Source organism: Nansenia antarctica, assembly GCF_963989245.1.
Source record: "Nansenia antarctica genome assembly, chromosome: 4".
Lineage (NCBI taxonomy): Eukaryota > Metazoa > Chordata > Actinopteri > Argentiniformes > Microstomatidae > Nansenia > Nansenia antarctica.
The window spans coordinates 37135942-37155941 of NC_137689.1; the positions used below are offsets into that span (position 1 = coordinate 37135942).

Genomic DNA, 20000 nt, shown 5'->3' on the forward strand with positions numbered 1-20000 from the left:
CAGATAGTCCCAGGCTGAAGTCCTCACGCTGCACCCTGGATCCCTCCTGTCCTGGTCGCTGACTTCCTTCTCCTTTGGTCCCCGAGGGATGAACGTCCTGGATAGGAGAGGGTCGTCCTGTTAGACCCGTGATGACAGGGAAGGGACACAAGGAGAGGAAACTAGTTAACCCTATCGGGACGCACCCCCCCCCCCCCCCCCCCCGCCCCGCAGTGTGTCTCAACCCAGTAACCACTCTCTCTCTGGCCTCTCTGGAACGATCTAGAAGAAGAAAACACCTCCATATTTGATTTGTCTTTTCCGGGTAAACATTGTCTCAGGGAATATTGAGTTAAATACTAACTACACTCTCTCTGATGCTAAAAGTAGGGATGAAGGAGAGGGGGGGTTGGTATGAGAGAAAAACTCATTTCCCCAAAGTCCTTTTCCTTCCTCCATAGCCTCACTCTCGTTTCCTAGTCGCTGTTTAACAAATTAGATGTAATAAGTCTGTTAATTTCAATGCCTTTTAATTACTCTGCTTTCTTGGGGGGACCTTCCCTCATTACGCTGTTGGGTTTCCTGATTAACGAGAGAAGTTAGCAAAATTATGCTAATTGTATTTTTAATGAAGATTGGTGGATTTGCTTTGACAAACAACCCAAAAAAAACACACAAAAAAAAACACAGAAGAAGAGAAACCGCGGTGTTTGTTATTCAAGTTAATTTGTTTGTGTGCGGAGAGAGAGAGGAGAGAGAGGGGAGAGAGAGGAGAGAGAGGAGAGGGGCTTGTTGCTGTTTCAAGGCTAACCGCGCCGCTAAATAATGTCATGTATGCTCTTTGATGTCGGGAGCGTGTGTTAAATACCTTTTCCCACAGAAACCGTCGTTATTCTCCACAAACTAGCCAGAGGGCTGTTTGTATTCTGCATGCTGCTTGTAGGAAGAAGAAGAAGACAGAATTAATTGGGAATCTTTCTTGTACAGTCTTCCCTGTGTTAGTTGAATATGTAACATTCTAGCTTTCTAACGGTTGTTAAATGACTTCTGTCGGATGATGTTTAGGCAGTAGCGATCAGGTTAATGACATCCCTTGGAATAAATATGTCTTTTCTCAATGCTTTTTTCCCATGAAGCACTTGTGCGATACTGAAGGGGTGTGACACTGTGTCTCTGTCTCCGGTGGCTTCCTCTTCAAATAGTGTGCGCATGCAGAAACACAACAGCCATGTCAGACGCTGCAGGTCCATTTGGAGGGGTTATGTTGTTATATAGGTTATACTATATATATATATAGGTTATGTTGTTCTTAGGGAGGATGCTGATGTTTGGAACTTCCAACTGCATTTCTGGCCCTGCAGAAGATAACATTACGATTTACTTTCTCTCTCTCTCTCTCTCTCTCTCTCTCTCTCTCTCTCTCTCTCTCTCTCTCTCTCTCTCTCTCTCTCTCTCTCTCTCTCTCTCTCTCTCATGTATCGCTTCCTTTCCACCTCTTCTTTCTCTTCCATCTCTTCTCTCTTTCACTCTCTCTTTTCCCTCTCTCCCAGAACGGAGTCGGTGGCTGAGAAGATGCTCACCAACTGGTTCACCTTCCTCCTCAACAAGTTCCTCAAGGTAAGTTAGTCAGTCAGTCAGTCAGTCAGTCAGTCAGTCTGTCTGTCCGTTGTCACGTTTGCACCCCCCGCGCGCGCCTGCCAAACAAGCCTTTGAAGCTACCCGATGCTAATGCTATCTGCGTCACGGGATAAAAGGCCAACATCATGCTAGCGAACGGGCCGCGGCTAACTACGCCGCCGCCCAGCTGCAGAGCCAGATGAGGAGGGGAGGAGGCTACCTGTCCTAACCCCCCCTACCTTTACCTTTCATGTGCTTCTAGTCCCCCTCCTCAGTCTGCACCCGCCTGAGTCTTTAAAGCTCCATTCCTCCGCACGGAGAAACGCTGTCGCACTACGGTTGTTTGTTAGAGCACTACGGTTGTTTGTTAGAGCACTACGGTTGTTTGTTAGAGCGCTATGGTTGTTTGTTAGAGCGCTATGGTTGTTTGTTAGAGCGCTATGGTTGTTTGTTAGAGCGCTATGGTTGTTTGTTAGAGCACTACGGTTGTTTGTTAGAGCACTACAGTTGTTTGTTAGAGCACTACGGTTGTTTGTTAGAGCGCTATGGTTGTTTGTTAGAGCGCTATGGTTGTTTGTTAGAGCACTATGGTTGTTTGTTAGAGCGCTATGGTTGTTTGTTAGAGCGCTATGGTTGTTTGTTAGAGCACTACGGTTGTTTGTTAGAGCGCTATGGTTGTTTGTTAGAGCGCTATGGTTGTTTGTTAGAGCACTATGGTTGTTTGTTAGAGCGCTATGGTTGTTTGTTAGAGCACTATGGTTGTTTGTTAGAGCGCTATGGTTGTTTGTTAGAGCACTATGGTTGTTTGTTAGAGCACTATGGTTGTTTGTTAGAGCACTATGGTTGTTTGTTAGAGCGCTATGGTTGTGTGTTAGAGCGCTATGGTTGTTTGTTAGAGCACTACGGTTGTTTGTTAGAGCACTATGGTTGTTTGTTAGAGCACTATGGTTGTTTGTTAGAGCACTATGGTTGTTTGTTAGAGCGCTTTTAGTGTTTTTTATTTTATTTTATCAGCAAATCCTTGTCATGCAAACCTGTCCTGTCTTCATATCCCGTGTGTGCGCGTGTGTGTCTGTGTGTGTGTGTGTGTGTGTGTGTGTGTGCGTGTGTGTGTGTGTGCCCGCCCACGCCGCCTTCTCTCTGAGCAAAGGCTTCTGGGAATTAGAGTAGGCAGCAGAGCAGAGGGGGTCGTCAGAGAGAACTGCAGAGAACCACCCGTTTTGCTCTCTGGTTTTCTTTCTCTCCCTCTGTCACCCTCCACCCCTCTCTCTCTGTCACCTCTCTCTGGCTCCGTGTCAAAAAAACAGGCATCCTGATAGACAGCTAAGTCCCAGTCCCGCCCTTCTCCCCAAAGGTCCTGCAAAGTGTGTGGTCCCATGTTGGCTCCAAAACAGCTCTAGCAGCCAATCAGAGAGGGGGGGGGGGGGGTCAGAAGCAGGCAGAAGTGATCAGACAGTGTATTGGTTGTCTCTTCTGCCTGTGTATCTACGTCTGGTTAACAGCTGTCTGTTTAATTACTGTCTGTTTAATTACTGACGATAACAAGGCGGCAGCAGCATATGGACGAAGATGAAAGGGCAGAGGAAATGGCGTGCGTGCGTGTGTGTGTGTGCATGTGTGTGTATGGGAAGGCCCTTGGAATGCATAGTATCCTAGGGAGAGAACCAGAAGAAACTATCGGTCCACTTTGAGGATCTCAGCGGTCCTCCGTTTTGCATATCAATGATAATCTAACGATAATAATAATAATAATACGTTTGGTTAAAACCGTGGGTCAAGAGAAAGTCAAGAGAGCGACAACTAGCATGATCCATGAAGGGCAGGAAATGGGAGAGACAATAAAGGGGTTGGTGGATTTGGAGGTAGAGAAGGGGGGCTTACCGACGTGGAGGTGAGGAGGAAATGGACAGAGCGTGAGGGGAGGTGGGCGGAGGTGGAGAGAGAGAAACGGAGAGAGAGAAAGAGGGTGAAATAAGAGGGCGAACGAGGAGGCGAGAAACGTGGAGCGAGGCGGCAACCGGCGGAACGAGAAAGAGGAGAGAGAAAAGGGAGAGGGAGAGAAAAGGGAGAGGGAGAGCAGCGAGAGAGAGAGAGAGAGAGGCCCTAAAGCCTGCCTCTCACTGCCTCGTTGACACATTTCACACACCAAATTGCTTCTCAAGCACTTCTCACTCCCGAGTCGTTAACCTTCTATTAACTCCTCCATCAATTGCCACTAGCGAATTGCTCTCTTACCCTCTCTTTTCTCTCTCTCTTTCTCCCCCCCCCCCCGCCCTAAGCCCAGGGCCCACTGCGTGTACATTTTTAAAACGCCCCCCTACCTTATTAAAGGCCGTTTTTATTTTTCCTGGGGGGAAAGACACAGGGGAGAGAAACCCTTAAGAATGAAATGCGTGTCGCTTGTCGACGTGTCGATAGCCACCAAAGGCTAGCGTAGCGTCGCTTAGCCTGGCTGTGTTTAGCTCTGCGGGGCTGTGTGACCCGCTCGCTACGTTTCGTTGGAATGCTGAGGTAAGAGAGGTGCGTGTGTGTGTGTGTGTGTCTGAGGTAAGAGAGGTGTGTGTGTGTGTGTGTCTGTGTATTGTGTCTCTGTGTGTGCGTGTGCGTGCACCGAAAATGTATGCACTCCATGCCCTGCTGACATGCCCTCTCTCTCTCCCTTCTTCTTCTTACTTTCCTGTCTGTCACTCTATCTGTCCAATAAAATGAAAAATATGAGTGGGACTTCCCCACTCAAAAAATATGAAAGTGTGTGTTAAATGTGGCGTGTGTGTGTGTGTAGGAGTGTGCGGGGGAGCCTCTCTTCATGCTGTACTGTGCCATGAAGCAGCAGATGGAGAAGGGGCCGATAGACGCCATCACAGGGGAGGCGCGCTACTCCCTCAGCGAGGACAAACTCATCAGACAGCAGATCGACTACAAGACCCTGGTCAGTACACTGAAAAAAAAAGTATTTTGAATTTACTTGATTTTAATGTGCACATCAGTCCCACATGATCAGAATATGGGCAACTGATGTAATTATTTCTTGTCAAACCAAAGTATCTCATTCAGATCAGTCCCACATGATCAGAATATGGGCAACTGATGTAATTATTTCTTGTCAAACCAAAGTATCTCATTCACATTAGACTGCTTAAAATAATTATGTTGATGCAACATAATATTTGTCAGTTATTGTAATATCAATGTACATCCCTGACAAAAGTCTTGTCGCTTGGGTACAAGTTGACCTTAAGTGCCCCTCAAATATATTTCTAATCAAAATTTTTTTTACAAGAAATGGCTAAATTCAATCCCAACAGCTTTTGAAATAATGTTTTGGTGCAAAACGAAACTGCTGAAAAACATTCTAACGTTCACAGCTTGGTAAAGCCCACTGAGTCCGTTTTTGCAAAGACAAAAGTCTTGTCGCCTTGTCATATGATGCACCCAATCCTAGATTACAGCCTCACTTGTGATCAATAATTGATCAATCAATTAGTGGGTGTGTATAAAAAGAACCCCAGCACACCAGACCTTCACATCAACTGCAACTTGACCTCTGACAACATGCCTAAGATTCACCCTGAGACCAAAGCGTGGATTATCAAGAGGCTGAAGACCAGATCCACTGCTGAGGTGGCTGACACCTTCAATGTGTCTCAGCGTCAAGTACAAAGAATAAGAAAAAGATTTGAAGAGACTGGAGATGTTTTTGACAAGCCCAGGTCAGGCAGGTAAGACAACTGCTCGGGAGGACCGTTTGTTGGCTCGAAAATCCAAGGCCAGCCCCTTTTCCACTGCAGCAGAGCTCCACCAGGCCTGGTCACCTCAAGTCCCCGTGTCAACCAGAACAGTTTGTAGAATTCTGTCTCGAAATGGCCTCCATGGTCGAATCAGTGTGGCATTTGCCAAGACCCACAGCCTGCTAAAAGGATGGACGCTGGAAAAGTGGCAGAAGGTGGATTTCTCAGATGAATCTTCGGTTGAATTACATCACAGACGCCGCAAATATTGCAGGAGACCTACTGGAGCCTGCATGGATCCGAGATTCACCCAGAAAACAGTTAAGTTTGGTGGCGGAAAAATCATGGTCTGGGGTTACATCCAGTATGGGGGTGTGCGAGAGATTTGCAGGGTGGAAGGCAATATCAATAGCCTAAAATATCAAGAAGTATTAGCTACCTCTTTCATTCCCAACCATAAAAGGGGTCAAATTTTGCAGCAGGATGGTGCTCCATCGCATACTTCCATCTCTACATCAAAGTTCCTCCAGGCGAAGAAGATCAAGGTGCTCCAGGACTGGCCAGCCCAGTCACCAGACATGAACATCATTGAGCATGTCTGGGGTAGAATGAAAGAGGAAGCATGGAAGACGAAACCAAAGAATCTTGATGAACTCTGGGAGGCATGTAAGACTGCTTTCTTTGCTATTCCTGATGACTTCATCAATAAATTGTATGAATCATTGCCGAACCGCATGGATGCAGTCCTTCAAGCTCATGGTAGTCATACAAGATATTAGATATGGATCTCACAGCACCACTACTTAATTCACTGATGTTATGCAACATATTTTTGTATTTGAAGTAAATTATTTGTTAAATGTAGTGTTGTTCCGATACCGATACTAGTATCGGCATAGCCACCGATACGCACAAAAATGCTGGTATCGGTATCGGCGAGTACGAACAAATAATAACTCCCGATACCACGTTGCGTTTTTCTCAGCTTGTCTGTAACCTGACACCGCCTTCCTAACACAGACATGCGCAGACATGCCCAGGCATGCTCCTCCCAGAGCAGCTGCTCTCAACCAATGGCGTGGCAGCTTTTGTTTTCACTTCACTATCGCGGAAAAACAAACACGCATGCTATAGAGGAAAACATGTCGGCGGTTTGGAGATATTTCAAGGTGGATAGTCCGGTGTGTACAACGGCTAAATGCACAATTTGCGGTCTCAATGTGTCGAGGGGTGGCACTAAAGCTGCCAGTTTCAATACTAGCAACTTAATTAAGCATTTAAAGCTAAAACATATTAAAGAGCACGACGAGTTTCTGTCATCTACTGCAGCGACAGCGAGCAAGAGAACGGATGGAGCAAAACAACAAATGCTGAGTAGCGCATTCCATAAAAAGGACCAGTGGGACGCGACGAGTGAAATGGCAAGAAATATGACTGAGAAAATGTCTGAAATGATTGTGCTCTGTGACCTGCCCCTCTCCTTTGTTGACAATGTGGGATTCCGCCTTTTTATGGCTCACGCGGTACCTAAATACAAAATACCAGGTCGCAAATACATCACGGAGACGGCCGTCCCTGCCCTCAATAAGAAGGTGACTGAGCATGTTTCAGATAAGCTAGGAAAGGTGCAGGCCATCAGCTTCACTACGGATATTTGGACCAGCGACTTCTAAAATAGTATTATTCCCTCAGGTAGGCCTACATCTTATGTTAGTCTCAAATGGGCCTTATTTTGTTTGTAAATGTTTACTTGCTGTTGCACTACTTGTACGGTTTTATATCTTAAAGTTATTTTGTTTGTAAATGTTTACTTGCTGTTGCACTACTACTACGACTGTTTTATATCTTAAAGTTATTTTGTTTGTAAATGTTCACTTGCTGTTGCACTACTACTACGACTGTTTTATATCTTAAATAGATATTGCACTGATTGGCATCTGTGAGAGCCACATTTCAGGTTTTATAAGGGGTTGATTTTCTTGTCACCATACCAGGTAGATAATAAAAAAAAGTTCTATAGCATTCACTCTCTGTTGGTCTTTTTTCCTGTTTTACAAAGGTTTTGAGCAGTGCCAGACTAAGTGTTAGCAATAATTTTACATCGAGGTGAGTATGCGTTTTTTTTTTCTTTTTTTTTTTTTTTTCAAAACGCCGTGGTATCGGATCGGTACTCGGTATCGGCAAGTACTGCACGGTCAGGTATCGGTATCGGTATCGGGATCAAAAAATGGTATCGGAACAACACTAGTTAAATGTTCACATTACTCTCTGTAGGCGACAAAACTTTTGTCTTGCCAAAATCGGACCTTTCTGTGTTCATTAAATGATCAATCTTTCTTCAGTGAAGCAAATTTATTTTGGTATATTAAACATAATTTGGGAGGGGTTTTGCTTTCATATGAGCCATTTCTAAAACCAATGGATTAATTAAAAGTCAGGATATAAACTGTTGTTTCTACAAAATGGATAAGTGACAAGACTTTTGTCAGGGACTGTATTGTGTAATGTTTAAGTAATTTCATCTTGTCCACGGTACCTGATTTTCAACTCTAACTCCAACTTGATTTCTTAATGCCAAATTATTCAAAGGTATTTTGTAACTTTAAAGCAATTTCATTATGTCCCTGGTAGCCAAGTTAGGTCAGTAAATCAAACTTGATTTGTTAAAGTTAATTCTATACAAATGTATTGTAGACATCGGTTCTGTTTAAGTGTGTGCAAATACAAAATAATAAATGTAAAATAACTGATTTGCATTGATGAAAAAAGGCAGAGTCAGTTCTGTACAAAAATTTGCTACATTTATTTTTCTAACACATTTTAACAGGTCAATCATGAGAAAAAGTTAGCCAAAAAAGTGCACGAGAGAGAGAGACAGCAGGAGAGTAACAGGAATTGAGTAACAGGAATTGCTCTATAATGGACTACATGTCTCTGACTTTCACTGAGAGCCTGTTTTTTAACACGTCACAATCATGAAAAAAAAGTGCAAATAGACAAATACAAAATATTGTGAACTGGTACCACAAACAGTGCATTAACAAGAGCAAATACAATACTGCAGCTGTTTTTAAAGTGATGTTCAGAGAAAGACAGAGGATTTGCTCTATAATGGACGATGCACGAGCGAGAGAGAGGGGGTACAGGCTCTATAATAGAGAATGAACTGAGCACCAAATGTCTAACAAGAGTGTAAAAGGAATTGCTCTATAATGGACTACATGTATGGACTGTGTCTGTGCAGTCTCTGACTTTCACTGAGAGAGTCTGTTTTTTTAACACGTCACAATCATGAAAAAAAAGTGAAAATAGACAAATACAAAATATTGTGAACTGGTACCACAAACAGTGCATTAACAAGAGCAAATACAATACTGCATCTGTTTTTAAAGTCTCTCTGACTTTCACTGAAGGAGCCTGTTTTTTAGAGTGAGTGCTTTGTTTGAAAGTTTACGTCCTTCCAGTTCCATGAAGATCTTTTGGACTACCTCAAAGGTGTAGCGGAGGTCAGCAGGGTAGCTGAGGTTCAGGGCATACATCAGTCCGAACAGCATAGCAGCAGCTAATGCTACATTATCCAGATCTTGCAATACCTTGACGCCTTCAAGGACAATTCCAATGTCCTGTGGTTCATCACTTGAAGCATGTTCTTTAAGAACATAAATCCCCACAGTGGTGTCTTCTAAGGCCTCGTTGATGGCGTTTTCATCCATGCCCTGTACAAAACAGACAAAGGTAAGTAAATAAAGGTAGGTAAATAAGACCTATTAACCAAGCCCTATCAAGAAAATAATAAATAAATATTAAATTGGGCAGACAGTGACAGTTTTGATGTAGATAAGGTAAGGTGAAAGTTAAAATCAATTAATCGTTTCAGCCCAAGTGACCCACGTGATCAAGTAGGAAAACAAGAGAAGAGTGGAAGATAAAGGGAAAAGATAAGCACTGATTCATGTACATACCACATAATCCTGCACAAGGGTTTCTGGATCTTCACCCATGTAGATAGAGACTCCCTTCAGGATGCACTCTCGTCCAGCATTTACATCATCACTCTGAAAGGACATTTTCTTGATTAGTGTCTTAATTCAGCCCCTGTGCTTTATTTTAAAGTCAACTACTGATGTAAACAGTCATATGGGTACATATTTCTCTGAGAATATAACACCAGTGATTCTTACGATGGTACAAGCCTTGCTGTGAGCTCCAAATCATGTAGGAAGGAGATTGACAGGAAAGAGAAAGAAAGAGGAGGTCGACAAATGATATAAAGATAAGAGGAAAAGTAAAACCTGAGACATAGATGCACAAATAGTGGAAGGGGGAAAAAAAAGACTCATGGCCTCCCTGGCTTTCCATACAATGTGTATGCCTTTCTTGCCAATACATTTTGTAGCAAATAAAACATTCTACAATTAAGCAGTAACAGACTTGAGGTCATGCTTTACCGTGGTATTTGGCACGGCTGAGGTGCGGTTATAGGCACAATGCAAAGTGGAGTGCCGCACTGCACTGTCGTTAAATATCTTTTTGAAAAAGATGGGTTTGTACTGTTACATTTAGCTAAATCGCATTGCTTTCAGCCATCCACAATCTGAAATAGTTCTCCATTGTTTACCGTTGCTATAGCAACTTAACACAGCTGACAGCGTGTGCGGAATGATACCTTAACTGGTGATTTGCCCGTTGGTATACAGTGGTTATTGGCACGGCTTGGAATGTGTCTTGGCCAATCACAATGCGGGGTCGGAACTAGGTGTTGTATAATGTTCCATAACCTTTCCAGACATATAAAAAATCGTAATATTTTCCAAAAACAATTGAAGATTTTTCATGACTGTGGGACACCTGTATCACTTACGTCAGCCATTGGTGCCATGTTTCTTTTTAGTTTTTCCCCAAGCTGTCCTCCCCTCTGGTGGAACAGCTTCACCAGGTTGTCAGAATGGAGGTCCAGCTGAGACAGGAACTTGGACTGTAGTGGGAAGGTGGTGATTGTCTTGAATTCAGCGTTGATCTGAAAACGGGTAGAACGCACAAAGGAAATTGGTTTGAACGGCAAAAATCAGGGAGAAAGCCACCATCACCATACAGCAAACCAGGGCAGCCTAGGAGGAAGAGAAAGCACAGACTGGTAATATACAATTAGGTATATTAGCAGGGGTGCACATAACTGGTGCGCCAGTGCGCATGCGTCGCCAAAATGCATGCTGCGCGGCAGATCAGCCGCATGAAGGCGCTTTTGCGCACCAACAGCTGGGTCCAAGAAACAAGCCCCACTAAGTAACTATTTGCCGTCCCCTCAGCCGAAGGCCCGACGAGTAATCCATCACAACAGTCGACCGACGACGACCACGGCGACTCCCCTCACGAAAACATTCGGAAAGTATGTATCGTAACTCGTACTTTCATTCCGCGTATCGCGTATCGCACGGTTATCACGCCGCCACGTGAAAATTCAGTCCCGAACGACTCGTCGCTAAAAGGAAAAACAACACCAAGGGACTTCACGTTTCTTTTCTCTGAAGCTTTCAAACGTTCAGACGTTTGTTTTACAGCTTCATTATCGCACCTAGACCCCTGACCCAGGGAATATGGTTGGGAATTCTATTAGAAAAAAGAAAAAAAAAGACTTTGTTGCACAATCAAAATAATGAGGATAGTTGGATAGTTTATACTTTAAACTTGACTTCCATCCGCCGTATCCAGTGCAGGACCCCTTCTCAGCTAAACATGGATGCGTCTTGATAAGACGCTGTGCTACATGTTCCATCTCTTTATCACTGACAGACTTTGTACTGCACTATTTCCTGCAATTAACCATCAAGGATGGCAGACTTCAACTTGGGATCTGGAATATGTACAGTGCCATTCTGAATATAAGCTAAACTTGCCTGCTGAAGTTTTAATTCGGCATCATAAGAGAACTTAGGCACATGAAAAAAAACAGGCCAAGAGGACCGTGATCTCGTTGAATTCACTCGATGACAGTATATCTGTATCCACAGATCCATCTGACAGGGACGAAGAGTCGTGTACAGAGAAAGTACTGAAAGCTTGAGGTTGAAGGACAGGATTCAGAACAGTAGACCACTCATCATGCTGCATAGTGGTGGGCCTTGACATATCAATGACTTTAAGAGTACCTTTGTCTTCTACTTCTGAAAGTGAAGTCAGGTTAAGGAACTCATTTCCAAACAAGGAATCCTTGAATTGCAGTCGAAAATTGCCCTGAAGTCCACACTGTTTCTTCACTTCAACCATAAGGTCTTCAACGGAGGCGGGGAGTCCATGGGAGAGAGTCAACCTTTGCGAGCTGCCATCAGTCAAGATGATCTTAAGGATTACAGGAGTCCCCATCTTCAAAGCAGTTTACTTTGCACAGACATACACACACAAAAAAAGAAGATTAGATATCAGACATCCATACATTTTAGATTTCAAATTCAGTGGAAAAGCCTCCCCCCACACCTTTTATTTCAATATGCCTTTTCAAAGTCACCATGCGGGCTGATCCAATCTTGTAGTCAACCAATGGATAGGTATCAAGGAGTTCACTGAGTGCCACAAGAGTGAATGTTCGTGTGGGTGCTGGGCAGAGCTCGAAGGCTCTATAATGCTCTCTGTACCAACCACAGAGCTCTTTGACAATGTAGATTTGGTCAATTTCACTAAATTCAGGCATTCCACATGCTGCTCTGTGGGCCAGTATGATTCCCTTCCTATAGGTTATGCCCTTGGTTGTCACACACTGTGCAAGGTGAACCTCAGGTGTGTCAGAGAACTTTTGCCTGATGACTTGTGCTATCTCCTCTTTAAGTAAGTATACTGGTAGAGTGGATACAGCCGAGACCTCTAGGTCAGACTTGCTCAGACATGGAGAGCTCAGATGGTAAGCGATCATCATCTGATGCTTTGAGGCTAAGGAGAGGGGCACATTCTTGAAGCAGCTTGTGTGTCTGATAGCCTGTTTAAAAAAGCTATGCTTCGCCTCGAAGCGCATAGTCCACTGTCCGACAACTGGACCAAACAGCCTAATCAACTCGGGGTAGTGTTCCAAATAATGGTGTTTTGGTAGCAGCTTGATGTCAGGGAATAACTCTTTGTATCTCTGCCTGTGCTCTGTGATTTTACTTTCTAAAAAAGCCAGCGAGTCATCACTATGCACAGGGGCAACAACAAGCTCTGTGATATCCTTCAGATCCATGAGAACAAGCCACGCAGGCTCATCCTCAGGTACAAGTGATCCAACCAAAAAAGGTAAGAACCAGAGAAAGCTCCAATTTTCATGAGCATTTTCCCCCACCGTCTTTCTGCTGGAGAAGCTTTGTGACACTACATGAGGTTTGTTTGTCCTGTCAGCCCATTTGTAGGGAAACTTCAGAATGGCATTGTTCAGGTAATCTAATGTGAAAAGCCTACGGGATATAAGCACTCTTAAGCAATGAGCTAGCTCTACTGGGATTATACCCTCAAAAACATCATGGGCCAGATCAGGTGGATAGCCAAAGATGACATGAAAATGAGACAGATTTTTTGTGAAGACACATTCCCTCTTCACTCCACAACAAGCTGAACCTGTATCTTGGGCTTGTTTGACATGGGCCTGATGAAGCTCCTTGGTTCTCAGACTGAAAGCACCAGCTGCAACAGAATGTTGCTGAATATCACTACTCTTTCCTGTGCAAAATCTGCAATAGTATTCCACAGAAAAACTCTCCATAAATCCTGCAACACTGTGCGCTCCCAGGTTGTTAGCCACTACACTGAGTACTGTACCTTTAACTGACTCACCCAACAGCGGGACATAAACACCCAGCTCCTCCAGAGTTTTCAGATCTTCTAGAAGAGGTTCAAAGACTTTACCAAAACCGTAGGTTTTAACATCATCAGTTTTACACAAAACTGACAAGTAGATAGATGAGAGCGAGGAATGAGACCCCGGAGGCAAGTTAGCTAATACCCAATAAACAGCACAAAGCTTATGCTTCTTTCGCGAGGTGCCAAGGGGGTTACAGGTTTCAAAGTCATCCACATAAAATTGTAGAATGATCCTTGGCTTTTCTCCAGTGAGGAAACAATTTTCCTTCAAAAGGGAACCATCTCTTGGGGACTTGTACACTCCAGAATGTGTGCCCTCCTGGCTTTGATGGCCCTCAACAACTTTATCAATGATATCCCTTCTACTCAACAACTGCTGTAAGGACTTCAATATTGGGACATATTGGAAACTGCGTTTGTTTTTAGCATCAATAATGTATTCAACTGGCTCTACAACACTGAAGTTCTCCTTGTAATACTGCTTACGCAGATACGCGGTACTTAGAGGGCCACCTTTTTGTATTGACCTTTGCACAGGATTACCAGAGCAAATTGCATTAACAGTTTCTCTAATTATAAGTTCATCGACAGGGATGTTTCTCTGATGAAATATGTCACTCACAATGTCACAAGATAATGGTGCAGAACAAATCAAATGATGGAGTTCCCCTAAAAACACATCAACAGCTGTGCTTGGCACATGGACTAAATGCTCCAACTTCAGCAAAGCAGCTCCAAATCAAAATGACTTTCTGCAAGTCTTCAGTCTGGGAATGACTACGTGAAGGAACGGCAGTATCTGACTGCTCTACACACTCCTGACTATTTCCCACCAATTCATTCACAGTTGATATCCTAGTTCTGACTACTCCAGGTTTAAAATCAACCAATGTGTGATGGCAGTGTTTTCGGTTTTTGTGGGATTTAAATGTACAATAAATGTTTGTTTTAAAGTCACACCCTAAAAACATACAATTGACCGTCTCATTTATTTTGAGATGTGCATTTATATGAGCAAAATAATCCCTCTCTGATGCTAAATCACTACAAGTACAAAGGTGGCAACTGAATATTGCTTCCTCTTTGCGAGTCACCCCTGTGGAGTGGACTTTACTTTGGTGAACAATAAGAGCATTCTACGTCTTAAATGTGCATGGACAATGCAGGTAGGTACATGGAAAGCGAGAACTGCGTCCAAAATGTGAATGCTTTAACACTAGAGGCGCGACGCTTTTTTAACCTACTAAAGCGCGACGAGGTGTGGAATCACACGACCACTATTCACAATGGGGGAGTGTGTACTGACCCACAAAAATCGCTGGATGGCGATGTCACGCAAGAAGCGTGAACACGCAACAGAAACACACCGCGGGGGGAACCCGATGTCTTTGTTCATTGATCGGAAACGATCGAGAGCCATCAACCCTCCCCCCACTGCCCGCAACGCAGAGCGCATGTCTTATTGAGTCAACACGAGTTGACTCGCTGGAACGAGACAGACTGATACACACCACACCTCTGCCATATCATACATCGGTCCCACATGTATTTATTTACCATCATATTTTTCAATATAAAACGGTATGATATAGCAGATATATATGGTAGCCTACATTGCAGTCGTCCCGCAGTTCTAGTAGATCGCTGACATCATGTTATTTGATGTAGGCTACACATTTCACGGCAAGAGAATTCCGATTTGTGGCAAACACCCAACAATTGTTCGTTCACTAAACATTCTAACATGAACACAGTTATAGCACCAGTTCCTAGCACCTAGTTTCCTAGCACCAGGGGAGCCCCCCCTCCCAAATTTCGTTGTTTGGTACCTGTACTATATCAATGACAAATAAAGACCATTCATTCATTCATTCAAACAATGACAGTTACAGTCTCGCTCAAACTGTAGCGAGATTAGGAGACTACTAATTGTACCTGACAGCGCCCACGCTGAGCGCTCCGGCGACCTCCTATTCACTTTCTACTTTTTTTTATATATATTGGTGTTCATATTAATTACCATACTTTTTACTTGGAAGAATTGACGTGAACATTGCAAGTAAATAAAAATGTTACTTGAATTATCTGTCTCTCTGTCTGTGTTCGTTTGTAGTAACCAAGTGCTTTAGTTGGCGAGCGGACATGGCACATATCATCCCCGTACCTCCATCCCACATGTATTCATCATCATATTTTTCAATATATCTTGTATTGTCTGAACGAACATTTATTTCGCCATATTACGTGACTTATGCACCTTAGGTTTTTGTGAACGGGACGATCAGAAAGAGATTAGTTTACCACGAAACAAGGAATGCAAAATCAAAAAAACAACGCATTACATTGGCCGTCCTATTGAGATGATAACTGTTTACAGATTGAACTCATTATCACTATTAGGCTATAATGTACTATATACATTATATACTGTAGGCCTTTTATAAATATCCGTTCGTTATATAATATTCGTTGATGATTACATAATCAAATGTAGCCCGCAGCGCAGAGCGCATGTCTTATTGAGTCAACACGAGTTGACTCGCTGGAACGAGACAGACTGATACACAACACACCTCTGCCATAACATACATCGGTCCCACATGTATTTATTTACCATCATATTTTTCAATATAAAACGGTATGATATGGCAGGATTCTTAATAGCGCTATGCTATTATGGTAGCCTACATTGCAGTCGTCCCGCAGTTCTAGTAGATCGGCGACATCATGTTATTTGATGTACACATTTCACGGCAAGAGAATTCCGATTTGTGGCAAACACCCAACAATTGTTCGTTCACTAAACATTATAACATGAACACAGTGAGGATTCAATAATATTGCATTATTTTCATACATAATATGAACAATGCGCAGCTTTCCGAGAGCCCACGGCGCATGAGAGTAATGAGAGTAAAGTTAACGTTTTATATTATATTCTTTGAACAACAGAACGGGACAGGCGCGAGAAACTGCCGTGGTTGAAACTGCCGTGGTTGAGAGAGTTGAGTACAACTGAGTACAACCTTTCTGGTGGGGGATGGTTTGAAGGGCTTGTTGGAGGAATTGGCATCCTTTTTGTGGTGATCGGAAATGATCAGAAAGAGATCATTGAGAATAAGATGACCCTCCCCCATGCATCAACCATCAATTGTCAGGATTCATCTGTGATAAACAATTGCCTACTAATTACATGCCGGCAAGAGACAGTTTATTCACCCAACAATTGTTTGTTCACTGCACAACATGAACACAGTGCGGATTCAAACAAACAAAATAATTAATACACTCTGCAATTGGCTACTACTACAACGTGGTCTACAGTGATATACAAAAAAGACATTATATACAATATTATAAATATCCGTTTGTTATATAATATTCGTTGATGAACTACTTTGCTGCGGTACCTATGTAATACCACACAGCTTGATAGGTACATACTGTGCAGTGTATCATTCATAACTGTACATAGGCTACACATATCATAATATCGTATCACTATTGCATGGAACTTGGGTGAAAAAAAAACTCAGCTCCAACAAATCTGAAGGGATTGGGAGACATACTGTACAGTTTATCATTTTCATAACTGTCTGTACATATACATATCTTATGTATCCCTATTGCTATATATAGCCTATATATAAACACATTGGGCCCTATTATGCACTTCATCAATAAGACGAGGCGGTAGATCTAAACTTAAGACGTGGAGGCGTGGTCAAGGCCACTTTGCTATTATGCGTGCGGTAGTGGGCGCCTAAAACCCGGCGCTAAGCAAAGAAATTAGTCATGGGTGTGTTTTGGGCGTCTTCTCAATCAACCCAATCAGCGTGCCAGGTGCCATTCCCTTTAAGAACCGGCTGCGTTAAGTCATTAGCGCTATGCTATTATGGAAGTCCTAAGAAGGAGGTCAGCGCGCTTCTCTGCCTCTCCCTTCTGAAATAAAGCATTTATACTGTGACCGTAATTGACGTCTTGCCGTGGAGCCACGTGCGTGTTCATGTGTGCCCACATGCATGCGCAAACCGCGGAGGCGCGCTCGTGTTTCCAAACGTGCATGAAGTCTAAACTTAAGAACTTTTCAAACCACTTCTTAGCGCTAGGAGCAAAGTCAGATCGCATAATAGCAGGGGCGCCTAGTGCACTTCATTAACATATGAACACTCCCACAATGAGCAATATATGCACGGGAGTTTTACGTCTTATGTGTGGGCGCCTAGCGACACCTGCATAATAGCAGTAGCGCGTATGAAGCGCATAATAAGGGTGGCGGTAGGTCTTAACCTGGCGGTGCGTCTTAATTAAGACTTAAGACGGCAAGTTAAGAAGTGCATAATAGGGCCCATTATGTTACATACTTATCAGTCTTATACTGTATCTAATTCAGCACTGAAGCCTGAAGGTTGAGCACAGTGTGTGTCCCCTTGCTACCTCTGCTGATATAAAAGAGAATTGCAGCCTTGGAGAAAAAGATGGCAGCCGAATTCCAAGGCAAATACACAGACACACGCAGAAATACTGCAAAATCGCTTTATACTAACTCGATTTTGAAAATGTAAAGATGCTGGGTGGTAGAACGCACATATCTAGGAAAAGTCATGAAAGGAGGGTCCTGAAATTTGATCGAGTGCAAAGGTAGATTTTTTTTTGTACTCACTGGTGTTCTACAACACCTCACGGCTTTCCTAGTGTTAACTTGTAGTGGTGCAAAAGCTTGGACCTACTTGACACAGTTTCTGTGCACCCCTTACAACTCCACATTCCCAGGGTGAGAATCCCACCACCACCTAACCCTGTAACACACATGAAGATCATAATTAAAGCTCCAATCTGCAGTTCAGAAACACCTGCTCTACCAAAATCCAATACATATGATGGAAATTTGCTATCACTTCCAAAGTAATTCATAGGTCTTTAAATACAAGGACTACCACTAAACACTATTTTCAATTATAATCAATTGGGAAACAACCATAATGATATTTACATTTTAACATTTTTGCACCAATACTAAATTGTTTTTTTAAATGTACCTCAGTCACAATAATGCAGATTTAGGGCTTTAACAGCAACACAAAAGAAATATGCCACTTACCACTAAAGATTTTCAGAGTGCAAATAGGATTATGGACCTGAAAGAAGATCAATGAGGTGAGAATCAGTGAGGTGAACTCTGTAAATTCACTCCAAATTAAAAGACAAACATGTATAACAAAAGCACAAAGCAAAAATGCAACAGACATTGGCGCAATGCTGGACAAAATGGCCGCTGTTGGCTTAATCTCACTTTGGTTGAAGTGATGCAACAAAACGAGTCTTCCTAATTCACTTAGTCCCCAAGAGTGTTTGAATGGCCAAATTGTACAGTTAGGTTAAATACCTTCCTCTTGGACTTAATTTAGCTAACTAGAAAGCCACAAAGGTGATAGTCAACTTGGCTACAAGTGGTATGACGATTTTGAGTTAGCTAGGTTGAAATAACTTGGTCACACGTTAGCTAGCTTATACATTTTTATGACATTAGCTATTGCAAAACAGAAAATATATGGACAGCTAGCATTACTTCACAGTCATTTATCAGAAGCTTTTATCCAAAGTGACTTACAATAAGTGCATTCAACATATACTTACTTTCTCCGTTAATTCTGTCACAGCGTGACTGGCTGGCTGCAAAGCATCTTCCAGAATGTGGCAACGATGTTTTTTTAGCTTCTTATAGAGAGTGACCACCGTCACTTCCTGGCGCCTTTTGAATATCCCATTTCCGGTGGTGACCAAACTCAATTTAATCCATTTCAATCAACGCGAGAGAAACAAGTACATTCAACATTTTCCATAAACAATTGAAGTCTACTTGATTAAACCATGTTCACAAAAGGAATATGAATTAATTGTGTTGCATATAGTGATTTCATTTGTGTAAATTCAAAGACCTGCTATTTCCCATTTTTTCAGTGTACACATACACACACACACATTTTTTTTTTACCTTTTAGGCATTTAGCAGACGTATTTTGTCCAAAGCAACAAAATACATTTGACTAAGTGAATCATCTAATGATTGGAGCACTTTGAGCTGCAACGTTTGCAGGAAAAGTCCTATACAAATAAAAAGGTGTTATTATTATTATTATTATTATTATTATTATTATTATTATCTATCCACCAGTCATAGCAGGAAAAAGGTGATCTATGCTCGGGCCAGGGTCGTAGTTCTAGAAGAAGGACACACACACAGGGACGACCATGTGCTCGGGGCCTAATGCCACAAGGGCTTGAGGGGTCAATGCCCCCCCCACCTCAGTTTGGGGGGGGGGGGGCATTGCCAGCTATAATTTGTGTGATAGTATAGAGTATAATAGTGTGAATCGTTTATTTTTTCCAGTAACCTGCTTTCCACTGGCCTCTCTCACAGCCTCTCTCTATGGCTGCAGAACACACTGTTGCTGTTCTCACAATAATACACAAGCATGTGTATAATACAAGCATGTGTAGCTAAGTTCTCTAGCAGGCGAGGAGCCGACACAGATGCTAGCTGACCACACAGCTGCCTGCTGGGTAACATGGTAGTTATGGGTCACAAACATCCCTCAGGTCACATTCTTCCACATGAGCCATTCCTTGCCTCTACTGACTCCAGGCCATCTAAATCTGATATTCGACCTCTCTCTCTCTCTCCCTCCCTCCCTCCCTCCCTCCCTCTCCCTCCCTCCCTCCCTCCCTCCCTCCCTCCCTCTCCCTCCCTCCCTCTCCCTTCCTCCCTCCCTCCCTCCCCCTCTCTCTCACTCCCTGCAGACGCTGCACTGTGTGAACCCGGAGAATGAGAGCGCCCCCGAGGTGACAGTGAAG

General features: G+C 43.1%; 1 protein-coding gene across 1 annotated transcript in view; it reads left to right on the forward strand.

Moving 5' to 3' along the window:
- The window catches only part of plxna1b (plexin A1b), a gene marked incomplete at both ends in the record, with an annotated part of 276001 nt that overhangs the window by 243007 nt on the left and 12994 nt on the right, over positions 1-20000 (forward strand). The window contains 3 exon segments of the mRNA XM_080529347.1: positions 1530-1596; positions 4379-4525; positions 19947-20000. The exon segment at positions 19947-20000 is cut by the window's right edge and continues 106 nt beyond it. Of these exon segments, the coding sequence (XP_080385473.1) occupies positions 1530-1596; positions 4379-4525; positions 19947-20000 (268 nt within the window).